The sequence below is a fragment of the Triturus cristatus genome, chromosome 2_2 (genome assembly GCF_964204655.1).
Source record: "Triturus cristatus chromosome 2_2, aTriCri1.1, whole genome shotgun sequence".
Taxonomy (NCBI): domain Eukaryota; kingdom Metazoa; phylum Chordata; class Amphibia; order Caudata; family Salamandridae; genus Triturus; species Triturus cristatus.
Genome location: NC_140582.1, coordinates 235,636,271 through 235,654,635, shown reverse-complemented (window position 1 = coordinate 235,654,635; position 18,365 = coordinate 235,636,271). Strand labels below are relative to the sequence as shown.

General features: G+C 50.1%; 1 protein-coding gene across 2 annotated transcripts in view; it reads right to left on the bottom strand.

The window, feature by feature from the left end:
* Positions 1-18,365, bottom strand: part of RAD23B (RAD23 nucleotide excision repair protein B) — a 354,987-nt gene that overhangs the window by 11,426 nt on the left and 325,196 nt on the right. Inside the window, exon 9 of one of the 2 annotated variants that reach the window (XM_085641292.1) lies at positions 15,629-15,823. In XM_085641292.1, coding sequence (XP_085497418.1) covers positions 15,629-15,823 — 195 coding nt within the window. Of the gene's footprint in view, positions 1-15,628; positions 15,843-18,365 lie in introns of both variants that reach the window. The other variant, XM_085641291.1, reaches the window with a different exon arrangement.

Sequence of the window (18,365 nt, the reverse complement as noted above, 5' to 3'; positions counted from 1 at the left end):
TGCTGAGACAGGAGAATCCTGAAGAGGCAGTGTGATTGGAGGATCAATGGTCACGCTCCGATGGTCAGAGTACCAGACTCTTCGTGCCCAATCCGGAACTACAAGAATAACTTGATCCCAGTCTTGCTTGATCTTCTTGAGCACTCTGGGCAGAAGTGGTATGGGCAGAAAGGAGTGCAGGAGGCCGAAGCTCCATTCGCGATGGAAAGCGTTGGCGAGCGAGTGCTGCCTTGGAAACTCCAATGCGCAATACTGCTGACAATGCCCGTTCTCTTTGGGAGGCGAACAGATCTAACCAAGGCTCTGCCCACATCTGAAAGAGACCTTGTGCCACCTCTGGATGGAGACGCCAATCGTGATCGATCAGGCACCGACGGTTGAGTTTGTCCGCCCTGGCGTTCAGAGAGCCCACCAGGCGTTGAGCCACCAGGGACCATGTCCAGAGGCGGAGAGCCTCCTGACAAAGGGTCAGTGACCCCACCCGGTTAGTTGCAGTACCACATTGCGTTGGTGTTGTCCGTGAACACCTGCACTACTTTCCCTTTGAGAGAGGGAAGGAATGCCATCAGTGCCAGTCAAATCACCCGGAGCTCCAAAAGGTTGAAATGTAGACCAGACTCCGTCAGAGACCAGACGACGCTAAACTCCGCCTCTCCCAGATGGCCGCCCCATCCCGGAAGTGATGCATCTGTCACCACAGTCGGATCTGGTTGGGAAAGGGAGATGGATCTGCCTCTGACCCAATCTTGGATCGTTAACCACCACTGCAGTTGCTGTGTAGTTCCCTCCAAGATCTGGACGTAGTCAGAAAGATTCCCCTGATGCCCAATGGAACTTCAGGTCCCCCTGCAGAGCCACCTTATTCCACCTGGCATGATCCACCAGCAGGATGCAGTAGACCATGAGGCCCCGCAGACTCAGTAATTCTCACCAAAATCCGGGATAGAGGCTGAAACACTGGTATCATAGCCAGAATCTCTCGGATTCGCTACTCGGGAGGATAAGCCCGAAACTTCACCGTGTCCAAAATCGCTCTGATGAAAGGGAGCACCTGAGAAGGAGTCGGGTGTGACTTCGGCATGTTGATAATGAACCTCAGCCAGTGAAGGAGGGCTGCCGAAATCTGGAGGTGGGAGACGACGGACTGGAGCGAGCCTGCCTTCAATAGCCAGTCGTCAAGATAGGTGGGAGACTGCAACCCATGATCTGCGCAGATGTGCATCGACCACCGCCATCATGAACATCCGAGGGGCACTGGTAAGGGCAAAGGGAAGCACGGTGAACTGAAAGTGCTTGTGGCCCACGTGAACCATAAGTAACGTCTGTGGGCAGGCAGGATGTGGATATGAAAATAAGGGACGTGCAAGTCCAACACTACAATTCAGTCTCCTGGTCAAGGGCAGAAAGAACCTGGGCCAAAGTGAGCATACTGAACTTCTCCTTCCGGAGGAAGAAGTGAGGGCTCAGAGGTTTAGGATAGGATGCAGACCGTGGTCTTTTTTGGGCACCAGAAAGTAGCGGGAACAACCATGACCTACATCTGGCACAGGGACACTATGTAGGAATGTGCCCCTTTTTGCATGGTTACCCCCCACTTTTTGCCTGACATCTGATGCAAACTGACTGGATGTGCCCTTGGTCCCTGAATCAGGTCCCCAGGGCCTGTGTTCTTTCCCAAGACTGTGCCTTTGTACCCACAGTTGGCACATCTATGACCACAGATAAGCCCCTTGTAAAAGGTACCATTGGTACCAAGGGCACTGTGACTAGGAAAGGCATCTAAGGGATGCAGCACCTATTGTGCTACCCTAAGAGGCCCTGTACCTTAACACCCAAACCCTGCCATTGCAGACTGCATGTTTTGGTACAAAAAACGTGAAGAGTCGACATGGCACGCATCCCTGTGTGTCATGCCTGCAACCCACTGCCTGAGGTCTATGTAAGTCGCCCCTCTAGCAGGGTGCACTAGCTCTCAGGTGAGGGCACAGTGACATGAGCTCTGTACCCTTTCAGTATCTAAGCCCATTCTTAGATATCGTAAGTGTAGTAAAGCCATGAGGAGTATATAGTCTGGGAGTTGGTCATTACGAACTCCACAGCCCCATAATGGCTTTAATAAACACTGGGACGTTTGGCAGCAAATGCACTTAGAGAGCATCTTAGAGATGCCCCTGAAAATCGACCAGCCATGGTGTGGTTCCTGAATGGATGCCCACCATTTGGCACCACCAGACAGGTTCCTGGACCCCTGGGTAGAGAATCTTTGCTCAATGGACCTAGAAATAAAGCCCATCCTGGGCAGAGGTGTCATGCTTCCTCCTTCAGGATAGGCTGTGTCCACGAAGGTGAAGCTTCAAAGGCCCGCCACCTTTGGAAGCTGTCCTAGCCTTTTTGCTGCCCCCAAGCAACTGGCTCCCACCGGTTCTGGCCCCCACTTTGGGTGGGAGAATCGTCGGGAAAACCAAGCTAGGAAGAGAGGTGTCCCCACCTTTGCCAACCCCAATCCTCAGGTGGGGAGGCAAGGTGAAGCACAGCTCACAGCTCAGTCCCCTCCATCTTGAAGATGAGGGGACCCAGCCAATGAGAGAGAGGCTCATGCCCCCCTCCCACCTGAGAGTGGCATAATAGGGGGTTGAACCCACTCCAAGGAAGGAACACATTGGTCCTGGCCTGCACACCTCTTTAAACGCCCCTAAATCTAGTATTTAGAGGCAACCTTGAACCTTGCCTTCTCAAATTCAAAGAAGAAAGAAGGACCGAAGAGCTGTGCTGACCCAGGAAGAGGACACCTACTGCATTTGCCCCAGCCCTACCGGCCTGTTCCGATCCCAACCTGCTTACAGCTAAGAAACTAGTGTGTCCAGCAAGTCAGCAGCCCCCCCAGAGTCCGGAAGACCTGCCCTGCACTCAATCAATCAATCAGGGCATTTATAGAGCGCGCTACTCACCCGTGAGGGTCTCAAGGCGCTGAAGGGAGGGGGGGAGCCGCTACTGCTCGAATAGCCAGGTCTTGAGGTGTTTCCTGAAGGTGAGATGGTTCTGGGTCAGTCGTAGGTGTGCGGGGAGGGAGTTCCAAGTTTTGGCTGCCAGGTAGGAGAACGATCTTCCTCCGGTGGTGGTTCTGCGGATCCGAGGGACGGTGGCGAGAGCGAGGCTGGTGGAGCGGAGCTGGCGTGTGGGGGTGTAGAACGAGAGGCGGCTGTTGAGGTATTCGGGGCCCATGTCGTGGAGTGCTTTGTGTGCGTGGGTGAGGAGCCTGAAAGTGATCCACTTGCTGACGGGGAGTCAGTGCAGGTTTCTCAGGTGGGCAGATATGTGGCTGTGGCGAGGGATGTCGAGGACGAGTCGTGCGGAGGCGTTCTGTATGCGTTAGAGTGGTTTTTGAAGTTTGGCAGTGGTTCCTGCGTAAAGGGCGTTTCCGTAGTCCAGTCGGCTGGTGACGAGGGCCTGGGTGACTGTCTTCCTGGTTTCGGTGGGGATCCACCTGAAGATTTTTCGGAGCATGCGCAGGGTGTTGAAGCAAGAGGACGAGACAGCGTTGACTTGCTTGGTCATCGTGAGCGAGGAGTCCAGGATGAATCCCAGGTTGCGTGAGTGGTCCGATGGTGTTGGCGCGGAGCCCAGCGCTGTGGGCCACCAGGAGTCGTGCCAGGCGGATGGGGATTGTCAGAGGATAAGGACATCCGTATTGTCTGAATTCAGCTTCAGGCGGCTGAGTTTCATCCATTCTGCGACGTCCTTCATTCCTTCCTGGAGGTTGGTTTTGGCGGTGGCTGGGTCTTTGGTGAGGGAGAGTATCAGCTGGGTGTCGTCGGCGTAGGAGAGGATGTTGATGATGTGTTTGCGTGCGATGGCGGCGAGGGAGCTCATGTAGATATTGAAGAGGGTTGGACTGAGCGAGGAGCCTTGGGGTACGCCGCAGATGATCTCGGTGGCCGCTGAGCCTTACAGTCTCCTGTGAGCACCAGATTTACTCAAAGACTACAAGACCAGAATCCAGCGACTCCGCGATCCTGCACCACTCTGCACCAGATGCCCACGGCCCGAGTTCAAGTGGCCGAACACCAGGAGGAAGTCTCCCCAGCGATCCTGACCTGGGATCTGGTAATTATCGACCTCTCTCGAGCTTCAAGCGTAGCCTGCAGCCTCAACCTAAAGGGTACCCCCGACCTGAGCTGGTAAAGAAACCTGATGCCAAAAGACACCCCTGCACCAGACGCACCACGGCTGTGTGTGGTCCAACCGACAGCGCACAGGCATCCCCGAAGAACCTAACTTACCACTTCAGCCAGTGGTCGCCTTCAGGAAGTCTCCCTGCTCGAGCCTGCAGCAACTTTGCCGAACCGATGGTCCCCACTGAGAATCACAGGGTCCCAAACATCTTCTTGGCACGCTGCACATGGCCACCCCAGTGCTGCTGATGGTTCAGCTCCTGTGCTGATCGTTGGACCCTGCAGTGCTGACCTTACCCCAGAAGCTTTGCTCCCACACCCAAGTGGCCTGCTCATAAGCAGTCCCTATCCAAAGGTCCCCTTAGCCCCAATGGCTTACATTGGGCCACTGCACACAGCTGCCTCAGTGCCATTGGTGGTGCTAGACCTTGGAGAACCTTGGTCTTAGCTCCCAAAACTCCCACGTTTACTTACATGTGAATCCGCTAACACTTTTTCTCCCATAGGAACCCGTGTTTGGGCCTAAAATGTTCCAAGTGTTGAACAACTGTTTTGTGTGGAGAAAAACGTCAGTATAACTTAAACCCAAGTCTTACTTTGTATTGTGGGATCCCTCAGTGTGGTACCTAGGGATACCACCCCTAGTGGTCAAAGTAATCAAAAAGTATTCTAAAAGTAATTAATGTGCAATTTAAGCTGCTTTTTGACACTATTACAACCTGTAACAATTGGAAATCCTTCCTCAATTGCATTTCTGTGTAAAGGTTTACAATTTAAAGTATATTTTACCTACCTGTACCAAGCCCTGCTTTGCTCCAGAAATAAGATTGAATATGCTACTTACCAGTATGCATCTGTTCTTGGCATGTAGGGCTGCTGACATTCATATCTGTGCATAGATCGCCGCCTAGTGTTGGGTCCGGATGTTTGCACGTTGTTGTCCTGGAAGAGTCTTCGAGGTATCCTGGGATAGGTGACTCCTCCCCTGGACTACAGTGCGCATGGGCATCCTCTCCATCCTCAGATTGTTTTTCGCCATTGTGGCAGTGATGGAGTAGATACAGAAAGTGATGGCCATGCTTACAGTAATTCTGAGAGCTGCAGCTGCTACAGGCGCCGGGGAGGAGGGTGGGCGATATGAATGTCAGCAGCCCTACATGCCAAGAACAGATGCATACTGGTAAGTAGCATATTCAGTTCGAGGCATGTGGGCTGCTGAATTCATATCTGTGCATAGAATGTATAGCAGTGCCCTCTATTAGCGGCGGCTACCAGTGCCAGCTGCAGCGGTCTGAAAAAGGGTTTTGAGAACAGCCTGTCCTACAGCTGCCTGCTGTTTTGATTGCACATCTACACAATAGTGTTTGGTAAATGTGTGTGTGGTGGACCAGGTGGCTGCTCTACATATATCATGCAGGGGAATATTTCCTAGAAAAGCCATGGAGGCCCCTAACTTACGTGTTGAGTGGGCTCGTGGGGGAATAGTTAATGTGCGTTTTGCCTTTTGATAACAAATTTGAATACACTTAACTATCCATCTGGCTATCCCTGCTTTGGAGATGGCGTTACCCTTGTGGTGTGGGGCAAAGGCAACGAACAGTTGTTTTGTCTTCCTAAAGGGTTTAGTCCTGTCGATGTAGTACATGAGGGCCCTCCTTACGTCTAGTGTATGGAGTGCTCGTTCCGCGACAGTTTGTGGGTTTTGGAAGAAAACGGGCAGTTCAATAGTTTGATTCATGTGGAACTGCGAGATTACCTTGGGCATGAATTTGGGGTTGGTACGTAGTACGACCCTGTTGGCGTGAACCTGTATAAATGGCTCTTGAACTGTGAGTGCCTGGAGTTCACTAACCCTTCGTAAAGAAGTGATTGCTACCAGGAAAGCTACTTTCCAGGTGAGGAATTGAATCTCGCATGAGTGGAGAGGTTCAAAGGGTGGACCCATCAGGCGTGTGAGGACCAGGTTGAGGTTCCACATTGGAGCCGGTGGGTGGCTTGGTGGAATGACTCGTTTGAGTCCTTCCAAGAATGCTTTGATGGCAGACACTCTGAATAGTGAGAGGTGCTGCCTGGTTTGCAGATAGGCTGATATTGCGGTCAAATGGACACGTATAGAGGTGTACGCCAGATTGCATCGGTATAGGTGTAAGAGGTAACAAATGATGTTTTGGATGGATGCGCCCAGCGGGTTAATGTCATTATTACTGCAATAAATGACGAACCTTTTCCATTTGGCTGCATAGCAAGCTCTTGTAGTGGGTCTCCTGGCCTCCTTGATGATGTCCATACAGTCAGGTGGCAGGTTGAGGTAGCCAAACTCTAGGACTTCAGGAGCCAGATTGCCAGGTTCAGCTGTTGCGGATCTGTGTGCTGAATCTCTCCATGGTTCTGCGTCAAATGCGCGGGTTTGATCCGCAGCCTTTGATGCGGCACCACGGAAAGTTCGAGGAAGGTGGTGTACCATGGCTGGCGTGCCCACGTAGGAGCAACTAGGACGAGTGTCAGGGAGTGTTGTCTGAGTTTGCGAGCCACCAGCGGTATCAACGGCGCTGGGGGAAAAGCGTACGCAAATCTGCCGGACCAGTTCATCCATATCGCATTGCCCTGCGACTGCGGATGTGGGAACCTGGCGGCAAAGCTTTGGCATTTTGCGTTTTCGCTTGTGGCGAAGAGGTCTATCTCTGGATGACCCCACTGCTGGAAGTACGGTTGGAGTACTGATGGGTGTAACTCCCACTCGTGCATCTGGTGGCTGTGTCTGCTGAGCAGATCCGCCATCTGGTTGTCCTTGCCCGGGAGGTGCTCTGCCATGAGGAACATGTTCCTCTGAATGGCCCACTTCCACATGCTCTGAGCCAGATGAGACAACTGTGGAGAGTGTGTTCCTCCCTGCTTCTGTATGTAGTACATGGCAGTCATGTTGTCCGTCCGGATCAACACGACTTTGTTGCACAGATGTACTTTGAATGCCTTCATGGCCAGGAAGATTGCCATCAGTTCCAGAAGGTTGATGTGCATCTTCTTCTGTTGTGTCGTCCATAGTCCCTGCACTGTGTAGTGGAGTACATGAGCTCCCCATCCCTGGAGAGACGCGTCCGCCGTCAGTACTATTTGTGGAACAGGCTCCTGGAACGGTCGGCCCTTGCAAAGGTTTTGAGGATTCCACCAATGCAGAGAGTTGTATGCCCGACCGCTCACAAACACTAGGTCTTTCAACTGTCCTTGAGCCTGATTCCACTGACGTGCTAAGCACTCCTGAAGCGGGCGCATATGTAATCTCGCGTGTGGGACTATGAAGATGCAGGAGGCCATCATGCCTATCAACTGCATGAACACTCGTGCTGGAAGTGAGTGTTGGGGTTTGAACCTGGAGATCAGCATTTGCATGCTGTTGATCCTCACTAAATTTGGCTGAGCTGTGGCCGCCAGAGTGTCTATAGTCGCACCTAGGTACTGTTGTACGTGTGCGGGCTGGAGATGGGATTTTGGGTAATTTAGTGAGAACCCCAGACTGTGAAGGAGGTGAATGGTGCGGGACATGTGGCTGGCACATTGCTGGGCTGACTTCGCTTGAACGAGCCAGTCGTCCAGGTAAGGGTAGACGTGTATGTGCTGCCTCCGTAGATGTGCCGCCACAGTAGCTAGGCACTTTGTAAACACCCGTGGTGCCGTTGTCACGCCGAAGGGAAGGACTCTGAATTGGTAGTGCTGTCCTTGAACAGTGAACCTGAGGTATTTTTTGTGTGATGGGTGAATGGGTATGTGGAAATACGCATCCTTGAGGTCCAGTGTGGCTAGAAAGTCTCCCTGCTTGAGCAGCGGGAGGACTTGCTGGAGAGTGAGCATGTGAAAATGCTCGGAAAGAATGTATCTGTTTAGGGGTCTCAGGTCTAATATAGGTCTGAGTGACCCGTCCTTCTTCGGTATTAAAAAGTACAGGGAGTACACCCCCGTACCTTGCTCGTGGACGGGTACGACCTCTATTGCGCCTTTTAGAAGCATGCTTTGCACCTCCTGCTGTAAGAGCGTTAAGTGCTCTGAGGACATAGGACGGTTTCTTGGAGGAATTGTGGGTGGAGTGGAGGTTAGCTCTAGACAGTAACCGTATTTGACAATATCTTTGACCCACCTGTCCGTGGTGATGGAGTTCCACGTGGACAGGAACCTTTGTAGCCTTCCCCGACAGGTGTTATGTGGTCGGGAGGAAGGGAGAGGGCGTCACTGCTTGTTCTTGGGTGAGGATCTGGTGTTGCCGTAGCCGCGTCCTCTTCCCTTTGTACTGGAGCCACGATATCCACCCCGGGTGTTTTTATCGTAGGTGGTTTGTGTATTGCCCTTGTTGTTTGTCTGCTGTGACCCCTGTCCTCTACCTGCTCCTCTATTTCCGGGGCGACGAAAGGAGCTGCTCCGAAAGGACTGAGTCTGGAGAGCCCCCATGGACTTTGCGGTGTCCGTGTCCTTTTTTATTTTCTCAAGGGTGGTGTCAACCTCCGGTCCGAATAAATAGTCGGGGTTGACAGGCTGTTGAGTATATTATTTTGCACCTCAGGTTTGAATCCGGAGATTCGTAACCAGGCATGTCGTAGCAGCATGACGCTTGTGTTAATGGCCCTGGCAGCCGTGTCTGCGGCATCTAGTGCACACTTGATGGAAGCATTTGTGAGTAGCTGTCCCTCTCTGATAAGAATTTCTGCACCTTCTTTGTACTGGTCAGGGAGATGTTGGAGTAGTTGCTCCAATGTGTCATAGTGCGCTCTATCGTAGCGAGCGAGGAGCGCTTGAGTGTTGGCTATGCGCCATATGTTGGCAGCCTGGGCGGCAACTCGCTTGCCAGAGGTCTCTAACACCTTGGACTCTTTGTCCGGGGGAGGAGCGTCACCTGTCGTCTGCGAGTGTGCCCTCTTGCGAGCATTCGCTACGACAATGGAGTCTAGTGGTAATTGGCCTCTGATGTAAGTAGGGTCCCCAGGCGCCGATCTGTATTTCTTATCGATCCTGGGGTTTATCACTCGTGCCCTGGTGGGTTCTTTGAAGATGTCCTTGGCTGGTTTGAGGACCCCTTTCAACATGGGCAGAGTTTTTACATGTCTTTCTGAGGATGCGAAGGTGTCCATAAGAAAGTCGTCCTCAATGGTGTCAGAGTGAAGCTGCACTCCATGATTATTTGCGGCACGTTCGATAAGAGCGTTGAACGCTGCAGTGTCCTCTGTGGGAGATGTTTTCGCCCCATAGAGTTGTGGGTCCTGTGCATCTAGAGGTGCACCTGGATCTACAGGGTCGCCCCAAGTTTGATCAGGGTCCTGTTGGTAATCAGGGTCTATGTCTCCGTGGTAGGGGACTTGGTCAGCCATGTAGTCCTCCAACACATCCGTGTCGGAGTGTGTGGGAGAGAATGATTGTGGATCCTGGTAGGGCGAGTGGTAAGATTCGCTTAGGAGAGGTTCTGAGTCCACAGGCAGCTTCCCTTTTAGTGGGATCCGGAATGGGTCCAAAGGTGGCTCCGAAGTTATCCTCCGTTCGTGGATAACCATCCTGCCGGTGTTGGCGTCGATGACATGTGACGGAGACGCCTCAGCAGGTGTAGTTGTGGTGTGGGTGACCCGTGTCCTGAGTTGGAATATTTTTGGGATCGTGGACGGAGGCAGGCCAAAAGTAATGTTGGCTGGCGCCGAAGAGGCTGCTGGAGCTTTTATTGGGCCGGAGCCCGACGTGTCCTAGAGGACTGTTTTGGTTTTGCTGCTTTGTCCTGCAACAGGTCGCACTTGGAGCGCCTTTGAGGTTTTCGCGCCGACCAGGTCTGTAGAGGCGGTCGTCGACTTTTTCGGCGCCGGCGGGTCATCGAGTCGAGGGGCGGGAATGGCCGTCGACGTCTTCGATGCATGAGGCTTTGGTATTGCCGTGGAAGCGATGTGAGACGCAGCCGGCAGTGTGACCTTTGGTGTCGGAGTCGATGGCGTTGACGCCGGGAGCCGATCAGGTTTGTGGGCACCGAAGGCCTTTTTCCGTATGCCGACTCCGACGTCGGCCGCTTCAAGTTCGGCACCGAAGTCTGGCTTGGTGCGCTCGGTGCCGACGCGTTTCGCTGGCGTCGAAGGTGTGGAAGGCCTCGATCCGACCAGCGCCACTTTTGGTTTCGGTTTCGATTGAACCAGTGCAGCTTTCGGTTTCGGTTTGGAAGAAGGGAAACCAGCCGGTTTAGGCAATAATGGCTGCCGCTGAACGTCCGAGGCCGGGCCCGAGGGCGGGGCCGAAGAACTGCGGGATAGGTCTCGGGTAAGGCCCGAAGGCGATCCCTCGACCGGAGCCATAGACTGTGGCACTGGGCTCTCTTCAGTCTGAACGGGTAGGCCTTGCTCGTCATTGGAGCTACTCTCTTCGGCCCCTAAGGCCTCATCGTAGTCTCCTACCTCGGTGTCGTCTTCATCTCTGCGAAAGAGTGATTCGTCGACGTCGTTCGATCCGGAGTCATGTTCGGAAACGGGACTGGAGGGTAGGATCTCCAATTCTTCGACATCTTCGGTCTCGGCGTTGAAGATGTCTGCCGGGGCCGGTGCCGCGTGCTGCGCTTCGAGTCTTGCCGCTCGTCGATTCCGTAGAGTCTTCTTGGAACGGAACCGGGCACAGTCCATGCATGTCGATTCGCCGTGATCCGGCGAAAGGCATTTGTTGCACACCGGATGGACGTCGATGTGGGGATATTTCGCATTGCATACCGGACATCTCTTGAACGGTGTCCTCGATTTCATCGTCGATGTCGTCGATGGGCAGGTAAGAAGCGAAAAGTCGGTGCTGAAAGTTGTTAAACTAACAAAGGAGTATCGAAACCGATCGAGAAAACAGTACCGACGTGAACTAAAGGCCTTTTGGCCTCGATAAAGTTTTTCCTAACTTGAGTTAAGATAGCACATCCGAACCCAATGGCGGAAAAAAACAATCTGAGGATGGAGAGGATGCCCATGCGCACTGTAGTCCAGGGGAGGAGTCACCTATCCCAGGATACCTCGAAGACTCTTCCAGGACAACAACGTGCAAACATCCGGACCCAACACTAGGCGGCGATCTATGCACAGATATGAATTCAGCAGCCCACATGCCTCGAACCCAAGTATACCTTTTTTTATACTTACCCAATTGGTCTGGATTCTATGAGTGTGTGCCATCAGTCTTGATTGAGTGAACACAAATGCTTAACACACCCTCTGGAAAAGCCTAACTGCTCGCCCACACTACCACAAAGAGAGCGGTTACTACTTACCTAATTTAGCCTCTGTTATAACTCTGGGGACTCCCTGGACTCTCTGCAGACTATACCTTAACTTTGGTGTAGTATATACAGAGCCAGCTTCCTACACCCTCTCTATGGGTCCCTAGGCCAATTAAGCCAAAACTTCCCTGTGTAGAAGTGCCATATGATCCTCCGACATGCAAGAGGGTGGCATGGAGGGAGAGGTAGTCTTGAAGGGAACGGAGTAGCCACTTTGGACTATCTGCATAACCCAACTGTCCGACGTGGACTGCCAGCAGGGGAGGTGATGGTAAATCCTGCCTCTAACTGCCAGATGATGAGCCTGAAACGTCGGACTAGGAAGGTTTGGAGGCAGCGGCGGGGAGGGGGTGTGGATTGGCCCGCCCGCTGGCTCCCTGACCCGTGAGGACGCTAGGTCCCCCGTCTGCAGCCACGCAGCAGCTGGACAGGTTGCTTGTACTAGTGGCTGGGCTGGACAGGATGTGGCTGGGCGTCCCTTCCATAGCAACAAAAGGGACAAAAAGCAAACTGAGGTGGATGGGTAACAGCCGTGAGGCCCAAGGATCTGGCCGTTGCCGGATAATCCTTAAAGAGTCAAGAACCGAGTCTGCTTTGTCGTCAAAAAGGCGAGTGCCATCAAAGGGCATGTCCATCAAGATTGATTGGCCATCTCCCGAGAAGCCTGAAGCCCTCAACCAGGTGTAGCATTGGAGTGCTACCGACGGGGCAATCGTTCTGCCCAGTGAGTCAATGGTATCCAGTCCATAACATAGTGTATTTGGCTGTATCTCTCTCATCAACAACTGCCTGGGAGAGAACGGCCCGGGTCGCCTCCGGGCACTGCGGCAGCACCTGTGCAACCATATCCCAGATGGTATGGGAGTATCGGCCCAAGAGGCTTACAGTATTCACCGACCACAATGCCAAGCTTCCCAAGATGATCCAGCTTCTTGGATTCCCTATCTGGAGAAGCAGAAGGAAATGTGCCCTTTGAAGATGAGGCTTGGACCACCAAGCTCTCAGGGGAGGGATGTTATGTTAAAAACACTGGGTCGCCCACAGAGGGCCCCTGTGCTGGGCTTGCACCAAGTGCCCAGAAGGGCTTCACGAAGGGCTTCATTAAATGGCGAGAGGGGTTCGGAAGTGGAAGCCGTAGGCTGAAACACCTCTGTCAGGAGGTTAGTCCCGACTACCACCAAAGGGAGCAGACTTCAGCTGCCCTTCTCACCACCACAGCGCAGGAAGCGTCCTCCTCCGAAGCAACGGTAGGGGGAGAAAGCAAGCGTCAGGGGAAGTGTAAAGACCACTGGCATCACCTGGTCCATCTGCCAGTCAGGTTCGTCAGGCTGGTCAGTTAAGGAGTCCAGCAGGCCCCTCCCATTCCTCTTCACCACCTTCTGGCCCAAAATTTACGCCATGAAACAACACAGGAACAAAAGTCCCTTTCGGCATTGGAACCAACATTGCTCGACATCGTGGCAACTTCAGGGATGAGGATGGGGTCGACGGCGACCAGGGGCACGGTCGACGCCGACGACATCGGGGGAAGGTCGAGTGAGAATGACAGGCATCGATCCGGATCCACAGGGGCCCTCCGGAGTCAGGGCTGAAGAAGCTGGCGTCAGAGGCCTAGGGTCGCCCCAACCGACTCCGCAGGTCCCAAAGGCACACCAGGGGAGCCGAGCTGTTTAAAAATGCGGTACAGGGCCTCAAAATTTCAGCTCCTGGAAAAGAGTGAAGTAGTCTCAGAAGTCTGCTTCAGAGACGGAGCTTTCGAACGACGACTCAGAGTCCCGCGACGGACGGGGTGAAGTCGAAGAACGCTTGTACATTATATCTATTGATGATTTTTCCAACAATATTGCCGCAGCAAAGCGGACAACTCCATAACAGCCCCTAGCAAACCCTGGTACAATGAAACTCTAACCATGAGCAAAAGGGAAATCAAAAGGTGGGCACAAAGATAAGTCGGCTAAGTTCTAAACCCAGGCTGAAAAAGGCTAAAATGTTGTTAAAAAAAGAAATGAAAATTGCAGCCATCTTTTTAGGAACCATTCTCTCGTTCACTGAACCCAGCAACACACCTTATTATACTCAAAAGCAGCACTAGTGCAATTCGAGCACCCTTGACAGAAAACAAACAATTCTCTTACTTTTTCCTCAACACAACAGCAAAACAGAAATCTTCCTTCTGCACCCATAAAACACCCTACTGATGAAAAGCTTTTCAGAAACTCAACTCCGAAGAGCTACACAAAATAGTCAAACGCAAACCACCAAAACACGTCAAAGGCCAATACCACCCAAGACAATCAAAGAAAAGTTTATTTGCACCAATCTGGCTTACAATAATCAACGCTTCTCTAAGACACGTCCTGCACCCCAACATAATCAAATAGGGCCAGATCTCGCATATTATTGGGGGAAAAAAACGAATATCCTGAAATTCTAGAACACTTCAGACTCATAAGCAATCTCCCGACTTGGAAAAGTAATTGTAAAGTGCCGTGTACACCAACTAAACAGTCACATCAAAAGCAGTGAACTTCTCGCCAATCAGAATTCAAATTAGTATTCTGCACAGAAAACGCTACGTTAAATATTTTATAATATAACAATATTCTGCACACAGAACTAACCTCGATGGGTACCAATTCATTATACAGTAACTCAGCCACACCCCCAAGTTTCACACTGGACTTCTCCCTTCCACAACAAATGAGAAAAATGTCAGTCAGTCAACTACCACCTACATTCATAAAAATAAAAAATAAAAATACCTACGCTGTCTCATCGTACAAGAACCACAGCTCATGTTCCCATCTCAAGAACTGATTTGTGCAACAGCATCCTGTCTGGTATGCCGTCATTATCCCTGGCTGTGCTCAAAGACCACATGTTTGGCTAAGGTTCAGCTATAGAACAAGTGCCCAAGTCTACCTTTCACAAGGTTAGGCTATTTTGTGTCGATGTTTGTTTGCAGAGCGGCCGTTGAAAAGAAGTGCCTTTAAATATATTTTGTGCTGGACGGTTGCATGGTAGAAAATTCCTCGCTGAGCGAGTGGCAAGGGATGCTGTGCAAAGAATATGTTCCTTCTCAATCGTCTCAGAAGAGTAGTGAATTGACGATATCATAGATTTAGCAAACCTGGGCAATCATATGTTAACAGTATTGGCGGTTTGTTTCCCAATCGTGTCATTTAGGCTTCAGAGAAAGCCAAGGGGACTTGGACATAATGAGTGCCAATGTCCAGGAGTAGACGGGCTTGCTTTTAGGGCGAATGTGCAGTGCCAGATTCTGAATAGGTCCAGGGAGAGCTGACACGAAGGACCAGGGAGAGCTGACACGAAGGACCAAGGAGCACTTCCCAGGACCTCTCTTTCCCCAAGATAGCATTTTTGCCCTAATGGGGAAATATAAACCCCACCAGTTAACGGCTGTGCAAAGCTAAAGCACAGACAGGTAAAACATTTGCTGTCAGGTAAATCCAAGGTCTGACTAGTCCTGTCCAAAGAGCATGATCCCCCAATTACAGGGCTTCAATTCTTCCTGCAGGCAGGGCACCTATTGGGGCACTGTCATTCAGGGAGCTTTCCACTAAACAGAACAGGCAGGCAAACAGCAAATCTGGCAGTTTTAGCAGAAAAATAAATGTATGAAGGACAACTGTAGCTTGTAAAGGCCCTGGACTAAAACTTTTTTTTTTTTTTTTAAAACACACAAGGGAGAAAGCAATTGATCAAATTTGTTTCTGTTAAAGGTATAACAATGATTGGACACAGTGATGTGCACTCCAGGGTAGCACACTGGACGTTATGCAGAATCCGAAGCTGTACATTTGTTGAATGGTATGTCACCCAGTCAAGAGCCTTTTCTGTAGACTGAATTTATCAGTGGAACTTCTAGATGTGGCAAAATTAAGTGTGCAAAATTTGATTTTTGCTCATGCAGTATTGTGATTTAATAAAACTTTGCAAAGGCTGCTTTAAATTTTTTTTCTAAAAGGAGTACTCAAACAGGACAATTTGGGGGCCAAGTGATAAAGCAGAAACCGTTTCACTCTGTTGGTTAGAACTATCCAATTTGGGGACTCTTTGCGCTTTTTGGTATCCTTTTCACTTCAATGCAGAAAAATGGACCGGGAAACACGTTATTTTTTTTCCTTACAAAAGATCTTAAAAGTATTTGTTCATGCATTCATCAACTCACCCTCTCTATAGCTTCTTTTTCTTGAGGTGTAACCTGAATGTAGTTCATGTGGCCGCTTCCGGAGTCACCTGCCATTCCAATACCACCACTGCCACCAGTACCACCTCCACCACCACCACCTCCAATCTGGCCACCAGACTCCTGAACTGGCTCATTTAACATCTGAATAAACTGCTCCTGGTGTTGACTGATTTGCTGTGGTTCATCAGGGAACAAAAGGGAACAAAGATACAACACACTGAAATAAAGTATTGTTGGTCCTAATTGTTGGTAGTTTTAAGTTTTTTCATAAATATTCTCTGAAGCATGCTGGATAACATACTTACAATATCCGGTGACAAAAACAAATTAGTAACAACTGCAAACAATTGATGGAAGCAGTCACCTGCACACAATCATTAGATAACCAATTGAACTTTTAAACTACTCACCTATAACTTACAAAAATACCAAGGCAGAACATATGAAAAGGAAAGGAAAATGCTACTTACCCAGTATGCATCTGTTCTTGGCATATAGAGCTGTAGAGTCATATGCTTGTGCATTGATCGCCAGCTAGTGTTGGGTACGGATGTTTGTACTTTGTTTTTGTTCGAAGTAGTCTTTACAGTCACGAGGTAGGTGACTCCTCCTTTGGGTGATAGTGCGCATGGGCATCGACTCCATCCTCAGATTGTTTTGCCGTAAAGGGTGTTATGATGGAGTTAGTAAGAGTAGTAAAGAGAGATGTCCATGTATATAATTAAGATATTACTGCAACAGGTAAAGGTACCCGGGGAGGCGGGTGGGCGCATGTGACTCTACAGCTATATATGCCAAGAACCGATGCATACTGGGTAGGTAGCATTTTCCATTCGAGGCATATGAGCTGTAGATCATATGCTAATACATAGACTACATAGCAGTTATCTCCCAAAGTGGTGGCTAACCTGTAGGTTTCGCAGTGGTCTGAAATAAGTGTGTGTAAAACTGCCTGGCCCACACTAGCTTGCTGTCTTGCTAACACATCTACACACTAGTGTTTTGTAAATGTGTGTGGTGTAGACCACGTTGTAGCTCTACAGATGTCATCTATGGGTATATTTCCTAAGAATGCCATAGAAGCCCCCAGTTTGCATGTAGAATGCGCTCTAGGGGGAATTGTTAATGTGAATTTAGCTTTAATGTAGGATATTTGAACGCACTCAACTATCCACCGTGCAATAATTGATTTTGATGTTGGATTGCCTTTATGAGGTGGAGCAAAAGCAACAAAATGTTGCTTGGTTTTCCTGAAAGGTTTTGTTCTTTCTATGTAGTATAGTAATGCTCTTTTGACGTCTAAGGTGTGAAGAGCACATTCTGCCACTGAATCTGGTTGAGGGAAGAACACAGGCAAATCAGATTGGTTGATAGAAAGGCAGAAATGACTTTAGGTAAGAATTTGGGGTTAGTCCTAAAACCACTTTGTTTTGGTGTATTTGTAAAAATGGCTCTTCTATGGTTAATGCCTGAAGCTCACCCACTCTTCTCAGAGATGTGATGGCTATAAGGAAGGCTACCTTCCAAGTAAGAAATTGTAGTTCACATTTGTGCAGTGGCTCAAAAGTTGGACCCATGAGTCTTGTAAGCACTATGCTGAGATTCCACGCTGGAGCAGGTGGAAGTCTGGGTGGAATGATTCTTTTAAGTCCTTCCATAAATGCTTTAACAGCAGGCCCTCTAAAAAGACAAATGCTGTCTGTTTTGTAGATATGCAGCTATATGTAAGCGTATAGATGTGTACGCTAAATTGGAACGCTGTAGATGTAGAAGATAGCAAGGAATATGCTACTTACCAGTATGCATGTGTTCTTGGCATGTAGAGCTGTAGAGCTGCAGAGCCACACACACTGGATAGTAGATCGCCATCTGGTGTTGGGCTCGGATGATTGCAGGTTGTTGTCTTCGGAAGAAGTCTTTGGTCACGAGATAGGTGACTCCTCCCTTGGACTACAGTGTGCATGGGCATCAACTCCATCCTCAGATTGTTTTTCGCCATGATGGGAAATGATGGAGTTGTAGAAAAGAGAGAGATGTCCATGTGTAATGTCTAAGTAAGACGCTGCTGGAACAGATACGGGGAGGTGGGTGAGCGTGTGTGGCTCTGCAGCTCTACATGCCAACAGATGCATACTGGTAAGTAGTATATTCCGTTCGAGGCATATGAGCTGCAGATCACACACTTAGGATAGACTATATAGCAGTGTCTCCCCTAGCGGTGGTCACCTGTATCGGTTGCAGCAGTTTAAAATAAAGTTTTAAGGACAGCCTGACCCACAGAAGCTTGTTGCTTTGCTCGCACGTCAACACAATAGTGTTTAGTGAAGGTGTGTGTTGTAGACCATGTGGCTGCCTTACAAATATCTTCTAAGGCAATTTTTCCTAAGAATGCCATGGAAGCCCCTATTTTGCATGTGGAATGTGCTCTGGGGGGAACTGATAATGTGCGTTTAGCCTTGTGGTAGCATATTTGGATACATTTAACTATCCACCTGGCTATCCCGGATTTGGAAATGGGGTTGCCTTTATGTGGTGGAGAGAAAGCAACAAACAATTGTTTGGTTTTGCAGGATGATTTGGTTCTGTCAATGTAGTAAAGCAGGGCTCTTTTAACGTCTAAGGTATGAAGAGCTCTTTCAGCTACCGAGTCCGGATTAGGGATGAACACTGGTAGCTCAACTGATTGGTTAAGATGGAACGGAGATATGACTTTTGG